We start from the raw sequence: 8216 nt of genomic DNA on the forward strand, positions 1-8216 counted from the left end.
TACACTTTGTCTTTCAGAATCTTGACCTGACGGATACAAACTGACCTCACATACTGCAGATGTTTCAGCATTTTTATTTTTCAAAATGTCTAAAAATTCAACACATGCTAAAAAGGAGTCACAATTTGAGCTAAATCTTGATAGATCTCATTGGAGCTCAAACTCAGCCTGAAACAACACAAATACTGAGTCAGCTTGTCAGAATCAACTTAACAAAAGGAAATATTAAAAGAAACTCACATTTGCACATTAAAAAAAAAAACAACAACAAAAAAGACCTGTCCGCTTTCTACATGCAGGCAGATGTTTATGTTGGCTACGATGCAGATTTTTATTTTTCTGGTGAGTCCATAAGGTCTGAGAAAGCAGGAACGGTGATCCGGTGTCAGATCACTTGATATCCGGAGGCAGGAAAATCGTCTATCTGGAGGAGTTAGAGCTGGAACGAGAGCGGTGACGCCTGCGACCAGGAGATCTGGAGCGAGAGCGGCGGCGTGCTGGGGATCGCCTCCTCGGGGAGCGGGACCTGAAACAACATAAAAATATATATTTATTAAACTTTAGTGGTGGAAGGAGATTGACCGGTCTGAACCGTGAAAAAAAATCATTCAAAAGTAGAATATATTTTAGGAAATTTGAGGCAAAGGATGTCATAAGACTGACCTTCTCCTCATGCGTGGTGGGCTGCGACGCCACATAGGTGGTGGTGGAGGCATTCTGCGAGGGGGAGAGGGTCTACGAGGGGGAGGACGGACACGTTGAGGCAGCACAGCAGACGCAGTGATTTCCTGTCCGTCAATCTGACCTATCAATAACAGAGTAATAACAGAAGATTATTCAACATAAACAAACATGTCTGTGAGACAGAGGCAGTAAGGTGAACATGATCTCCTACCTCCGTCCATGTGTTTGAGGGCCTTCTGGGCCTCCTCAGGAGTCTCAAACTCCACATAAGCGTAGCCCCTGGACAGGTGTGGGTAAAGCCTGTCCATCGCCATGTCAACCATTTTGATTTTCCCATAAGTGGAAAAGATCTCCTGGATGTGTTCCTGTGGAAAAAAAAGACATGGTATGCTTATCAGAACTGTGGTACCAAAAAAGTTCCAACTATCTGTGGAAAAATGTTATCGTTCACGTACAAAATCATCCAACTGCAGAGAAAAAGACAAAGAAAATGGATCCAGGAAGGACAATTAACAGGGCTCAGACTTCAGAGAGCATCAGAGCACTCTACCTCTACTTTTAATTTAATTTATTAAAAACGTTGGCACTAAAAACTTGCATTGAAATCATGTCTTTTCAGTATGGTCTACATGGATACTCATTTATCCCAATCATTCAGGAATGAGACTTATAAATCAGCATATGACATAGCATTTTGGTCCCCAAGATGATGAACATGGTTGTTCTTTTCTACCTAGCATGGTGTTTCTGAGATAATGTCATTATGATAAATTAGGGACTTGTGAACACACTTAAAATTTTCAAGTGACTGGGATTCATCAAAAGACTACAGAATTAAATATAAAATATGCTTCTGTAATTTTTGAATAATCTGCGATGAATTCTTTTGTCCAAACACACTTTACACACATACACTTACATTTTCAAGCATTTTATGAATTAGACTCAATGTTGGCAAAACCCCCTAATTTTTCTTAAAATTAGGCCAGATTTGATCCCACAAACTAAGCTTTCATGTCATCTGTCTTGGTCATTTAAAGCAGCAATGTGCTTCCATACTGTATTTGTGTTCTGTTATAAAAAGCTTAACCATTTCTCAGCTGACCTTGGTGACATTCCTGGTCAGCCGCCCTAAGTGAACTTTAGTTGGTTTGGGGCTTGGGCTTCTTTTCCTTCTCTCTTTATCATCTCCCCTCTTCTGTGTTTTGGACCTGCAGAATCACAAACAAAGCACTGATTAACTTCATCAGGATTTAAACAAGTAAAACTACAAGAAATGACAGTGTATAAATATTGTGTAATTGTATCAGATGAAGTGACCCACGCTGAGCGGGAGCGTCGACGGTTGTCATGGCGTCGGCGGCTGGGGCTGGGAGAGCCAGAGGAACTGGAAGAAGAGGAGGAACGAGAGCTAGAAGAACCAGAGCGGCTGGACCCAGATGAACTGGATCCACTGGAGGAACCTGAGCTGGAACCAGAGCTGCTGCTTGAAGTAGAGCTAGATCTGGACCTGGTTATTGTGAAAACAAATAAAAACAGGTTTGGTTAAACATATGCATATTTAAGACTGCTTTTATTACCAATATCAACACAAATAATCTCATTATAAGGCGTCTTAGAAAACAAACCTGCTGCTGCTGCTGCCAGTAGAAGCGCTGCGGCGTTTCCTTACTTTCTCCCGTCCTCTCTCCTTGTCTCCGTCCTTGGTACCAGTCTTTTCTTTACCTCTGTCTTTTGTTTTTTCCTCCTCCTTCCTCTTGGTGGGTGATGGTGCCCTAAAGTTAGAGGCAAACTGTTGTTACTTTGAGATTATATAAATTGTGGATGGCACAAATGAGTGTAGGGCTGCCTGCAACTGATGATTATTGTCATTGTTAATATGTATATTGAGACTTTTTGATTAATCTATGTATAATATAGGCCTAGTTCTACTTTTAAAAGGCTGGCACTAGCAAGACAGTGACTACAGATTGTATTGATCAAATTGCAACTAAATCGCTGCATTGTTGCGGAACTCTAATAATTTCTTCGCAATTTAAATGTTTACTGGGCATCCGTATAACACTGGTTCTCAAACTTTTTCACGTTCCTTAAACTGACACAAATTAGACTACGGACCCCCATTTCGTAATATTTTGTCCCGGGGTCCCCCATTTTATGCATTTTAGATGTTTTATTACAGAGAGTGTATGAAATCCATGACCAAAATAGTCATACATTTTGCCATTGTGTTACTTATGGATGGAATTATAGTGAAAATTAATTATTCCTCTTTTTGCTGGGGACCCCCTGGAACCCACTCAGGGACCCTTGATGGTCCTCGGACCCCACTTTGAGAACCACTATCATATAGCATTTTATACCATCATAAAGTCATCCTTGAAACATCTCAGTCGAGTTAACTTTATAGCAACAAACTCCCGGACAGAAATCCGCCGCCATTGATTTTCATTCAACTGACTCGTCAAAACAAGCAGCAGGAAGCCACGGGGCCGCTTTTGTCGCTGACTGCTCTCTTCATGAAGTATACATATGGTTAGAAAATGCGGCATGACTTTTTGCATGTAGTAAAATATATTTAGGAATAAGAATAACTTAATTACAGTCCAATGAAAGCGCAGAAGTACTTACATTTCTTTCAATGGATGTGCCTTTGCTTCTACCGCTCGCTTGCGGCCTGAGGAACCGTCGCTTAGTGATGACGACAAGAGGAAGTTACGTACCAATCTGAGCGCCACATACAACTGATTTGTTTATTTATGTTTTTGTCGACTAAAAAGATGTTAAGGTTTGTACGGTTACATCACAGCTATGCAATGACGAAATATTTCATCATGGTACGTGGAATTTAATCGATTAGTAAGCACCAATCGATCCTATTTCTTGCCAACAAGGTGAGCGCTTCACTTTATAAGATACTGTGCTAAACTGTTGTCGTTAGCTCGCTAAGCTAACATCTGGTAGTTACAGATAAACTGGATCACCACTGTGCTGCAGCGTATTCGAGCAAACACGACGAAATACAACTTTTTTCCAAATTTGCAATGTAGCTGTAACATGATTCTATAGCTAGGCTAATCTATCGCTAGAATAGTTGCAAATTAGCATTAAAATAAAGACGTATTGTGGTAACTGTCTACTCTGGATTTGTCCCATTACCCACTTTATAAATTAACTACTTTTTAACTTGTATTATGGATTGCATTATTATTTATGTGTTAAAGATCCCCTCCAGACATGTTTAAGATGTATACAAAATACTCTCCTGAATAATAATGTGTGTCTGATATGGTTTTTCCACAAAAAAAGTTCAAATTACCATGTTAAAATGTTTAAAATTGCATCTACCCCTTCTATCTCATTAGAAATTCCTGAATTTATAAATATGCAAATATATTTAATTTCAGAGTTTTAACTGCTGGGCACAAGATTTCTCCTACTTCACTGTAAAGTCCATTCTCAGTGTGTGTGCACTGAAGGCTTCAAGTTTCCACATCACACTTGTGTAAGTTGAATATAGGACCAGGATTCCACTTTGAGCAGATGAATGTGCAAAGAGCATCAAACTCTGCACATACATCATTCTGCACAGTGAAGCTCAATCATTCAACAGTAGGAACAAAAAGAAAAACATATTTTTGAGTGGAGGGAGACTTCAACCAGTAATCACCTTGCCTTGTTACGGATTTATCGAGTAAAATTATGTTGTGACCCAAAAATGAAGCAGTTGTGATCTAGTTTTTATCATGTGTGGATCAGTATATGTTTATACTTCAATAACCATGGAATCTTAATCTAATCATGTACATTAGGTATTATACATTTTTATAGACACTGTAGGCTACAATGTCCTCAAATTAGGCATTGATTGGATGTTTTTCTTGTTAAAACAACACGTATAACGCATGTTAATAATAATGAGGAAAGTTTGTTTTACAGAGATTCGTTGGTACTGTGTAATAACAAGTGTTTCTGGATATGACAAGATAAAGTAATACATTGTTATGAGGACAAAAGTTTCTTGTTACTATGGAATAATTTGTTATTAGGGCTGCAACTTATGATTATTTTCATTTTCGGTTAATCTGTTGATTGTTTTCTCAATTAATCGGTAGTTCTTTGGTCTATAAGCCAGAAAATGTTGAAAAATGGTGATCACTGTTTTCCAGAGCCCAAGATGATGTGCTCAAATGTCTTTTTTTGTCTTGACCAATAGTCCACAACCCAAAGATATTCAGTTTACTATCATAGATGACTAAAAAAAACTAGAAAATATTTACATTTGAGAAGTTGGAATCAGAGGATTTGGACATTTTTTTCTCAAAAAATGAGTCAAAGCAATTAGCCTAATTGACTATCAAAATGGTTGGCAATTAATTTTTTCTGTCAATCATTGCAACTCTGTTTGACATTATCTAAAAATTAGAGTTGTAGATTAGTCTCTATGGGAAAGAAAATTACAATCTAAAAGGGATCCCTTGAGAAACTGCAGATTTTTCTATTGGTGGTACCAATATGCTCCTGTATTACTGGTATTTTCCATTACAAGAAGAAATTCATGACTGCAGCACCTTTAGTCACACATGATTCGCACGTTTTATCCTACATTTATTTCTCAGCATTAAACATACACCAAATGCTGGTTACAGTTTTTTCTTAAATTACTTTTACAGTGAAAAACAACTGATTTCACTGAGTTGCTCTGGAGTGAGAGACCATGGGCCGGCTGGATGATGCTGCCAAACGCAAAGTGGTGGAGCTGCGGAAGGCTGGTCTGAGTTTCCGTAAGATCAAAGCTGTGCTGGAGCTGGAGAACATCAAGGTGTCAGCCCAGGCCATCTACCTGTTTCTGAGGGAGTTCCAGGGGAGGCCACCAGGGAGGGTGAGACCTGGGGAGGCTGGAAGCAACACATCGTCAGCACAGGTGCATACTCACGCTGGGGGAATACGAGAAAGCTGGAGTAACATTCATCTCCAAAACCTACTGAAGGAGGCATGTCACCATGCTAGCTTTTCAGCAGCTCCAGACGTTGCCAAACAGACATCCACAAAACCAGAGACTAATGCAAAACCATCTGGATCCGGGGAAACCAGTGGAGGCAGCAGGTTAGAGCGGCAACACGAGGGAGATAAGGAAGAAAATGACATCCAGATTGTTAGTGTCACCTCTCTTGCTCAGAACAGCCAACAAAGAGGTCTGCAGTCCACTGTGACAAGAGCAGAGGCAAATGCTGTGTCTTCCACAGGAACAGCATCTGCAGCATTCATGAGGAGGAGAGTTACGCCTTCTCCAGCCACTAATTCAATGTTGGCAGCTCGTAAAAGGCTTTTGGATAAAGCTCTGTCACACAGGATGAAGGTACCTACCTAGACATTACATCTGTCATGTGGCACAATCCTATTTGTTAGGTTTGTAGTCGTCTATAAGAGCATCAAAGCTGTGTAATTTGTTGAATACTGTAAGCAGCAAATTAGTAGTCTTACATGTACAACTTATTTTTAAACAGTCACTCCACCAGGTGGCAGCATTGGTGAGGAGAGATCACTCAGGTGTCCAAGGTGCTGATTTGAGGAATACAGTGCCACAACCGCCTGAGACATATGATCTGACCGCTGAAAAGGTGAGAAAAGGTCAAACTTCAAATGCCATAAAATTTCCAGCAATTATCTCTTTATTCACATTAACTAAAGAGAGCTCCTTGCCTTTGTTATTGACAGACTATAACTGTTAAGTCAAGGATTATGTTTGCATAGTGAATCATACTGTCTTCACACCAGTTCCTGGATATACCTCTGAGTTTTTGCTGACTAGATCCTGTTTTAAGCACACAAAAACCTCAGATACAGCGTTCTGCAGTGTGGTACTTTTAAAGGTGAGGTTAGAAAACTTGCACTCAAACAAAAATACACAAACTAATTGAGACTGTATGAAATTGTAAATTAGTACCAGGTATTCCAGCATAAAGCTGCCAGTTGATTAGTGGCCCCTTAGCAAAAAATAACTGGGTATTCTCCTTTTTGGTGTTTTGTCCTGAGTCTGGGAGCCTGGCCATGCTTAAGACTCTGTCTTTATTCTCATATTTGTTACTAAGATTGCACTATAATCTTTCATAGTGTTCCACTAGTTTAATTTCTATCTTTTCAATGTTTCACAGACTGTCATGGAGTGTCAGCCTGGAGGAGGCAGTGTCCCTAGGCGGTTTTTCACAGAGAGACCAGGAGTGTCTGTCCGTTCCCTTCATCCTCCCCCTCGGGCTGGCATTCGGCTTCCTAACCGGCCACCAGCACCTTTAACATCCTCAGCTCCTGGGGGTCCTGTCATCCGCCTACAGACCCCTGGAGGCCAGGGTGCCACTCGCAGTGAGGGGAACCCAAGCCCCAAGCAGGCAGTCCAAGACCCTGGAGGGAGAGGTGGTCTGCAGGATCAGATTCACACCCTAAGCTCTGAGGTACGCAGCTTGGGCCTGGCAGTGAAGATGCTGGTGGAACAGCAGTGCCGCCAGGAGAGGGAGCAGGCACAGCAGACACACATTCAGAAGCAGATCCTCAGCACTTTACAGAACCTGACTTCCAAACTGGGACGTTGTAGCAGTGTTCAACAACAGCACAACAAAACGCCATCACCCTCTGCTTTGCCGAGTGCCTCTGCATCTTCCTCCTTCAGCCAAGACACCTTCAACTTCAGCCAAGGCACATACACTCAGTGCAGCCTAACCCAGCCAAGCTATAACTCTCTAGAGAGTTTAGAAACTGTAGAGGCCTTCAAACTGCCAGGACTGAGTCCTACAAGCATGAATGGGTTCCCACCATGTAGCAGCACTGAGAGCCTCCCACTTACTCACACTCCTCCTCAAACGCAACCTTATGCAGCTGCATACCCACAGCAAAACAGTCAAACAGTCATGCCACTGTACACACAGTCCTATGTGTCTACATTCAGCCAATCACATTCTCAGACATACAGAGGATCAGAGAGTAAAACATCTGATTTCCAAAGCAGCTGTTCAGGGAGGACTCTGCAGGACTGCAGTGTGTCCACGCAGCCGGTGATGAACTCCAACCTCTCTCCACAGGATCAGCAGGTCAATATTATCAAAGTGGAGGGACCTTAGAGGGCTACAGATTCCACACAGGTCTGGGTGTCTTTGGTGTTTTGGGACCATAAGGGCTTGGATGTGTTTTTTTTTTTTTAGAGTCACTTTAGTGTAGTAATTTAAGGCACACATCTTTTTACAACATATACTGTAGCATTTTTTTAATTAATTTATTTCCAAAGTACATTTTAAGAGAATACAAACAGCAATAGAATAAAGGGATTATAATGCTGTAGTAATAATATGGTTATAACTATAGGCAATGACCAACTGAAAATGACAAATTATGCGAAATTCTTGTTTATTTTGTATCTGTTTATTTTGTATCACTAGGAATGACATTATGAACTGTTCGTTTTCATACGTCTATGCTAACTGCAAAAAAATAAAGAGATGGTTATGATCCAAAGCATGTTCCTTTATTTTAATATGTAAGGC

General features: G+C 40.8%; 2 protein-coding genes across 5 annotated transcripts; one reads left to right on the plus strand and one right to left on the minus strand.

Moving 5' to 3' along the window:
• Window positions 1-58: 58 nt before the first annotated feature.
• On the minus strand, window positions 59-3397 carry LOC137168553 (RNA-binding protein with serine-rich domain 1-like). The gene is made up of 7 exons (XM_067571201.1): window positions 3316-3397; window positions 2313-2459; window positions 2009-2194; window positions 1790-1895; window positions 896-1049; window positions 664-805; window positions 59-526 (listed from the first exon to the last, which is right to left on the minus strand). Coding segments are annotated over exons 1-7 (843 nt in total). The 5' UTR covers window positions 3318-3397; the 3' UTR covers window positions 59-420.
• On the plus strand, window positions 2094-8187 carry LOC137168546 (uncharacterized). 4 transcript variants are annotated; one of them, XM_067571189.1, is made up of 5 exons: window positions 3422-3578; window positions 4092-4189; window positions 5358-6043; window positions 6192-6305; window positions 6840-8187. In XM_067571189.1, exons 3-5 carry the CDS (start codon window positions 5402-5404, stop codon window positions 7794-7796), a joined length of 1713 nt encoding a protein of 570 aa, XP_067427290.1. In that variant the 5' UTR covers window positions 3422-3578; window positions 4092-4189; window positions 5358-5401; the 3' UTR covers window positions 7797-8187. The 4 variants fall into 4 exon arrangements, with proteins under 4 accessions (XP_067427292.1, XP_067427293.1, XP_067427289.1 ...); XM_067571191.1 differs by lacking the exons at window positions 3422-3578; window positions 4092-4189 and adding an exon at window positions 2094-2223; XM_067571192.1 differs by lacking the exon at window positions 4092-4189 and having other exon boundaries at window positions 3391-3472.
• The last annotated feature ends 29 nt before the right edge of the window (window positions 8188-8216 follow it).

Source organism: Thunnus thynnus, chromosome 17, assembly GCF_963924715.1.
Source record: "Thunnus thynnus chromosome 17, fThuThy2.1, whole genome shotgun sequence".
NCBI lineage: Eukaryota > Metazoa > Chordata > Actinopteri > Scombriformes > Scombridae > Thunnus > Thunnus thynnus.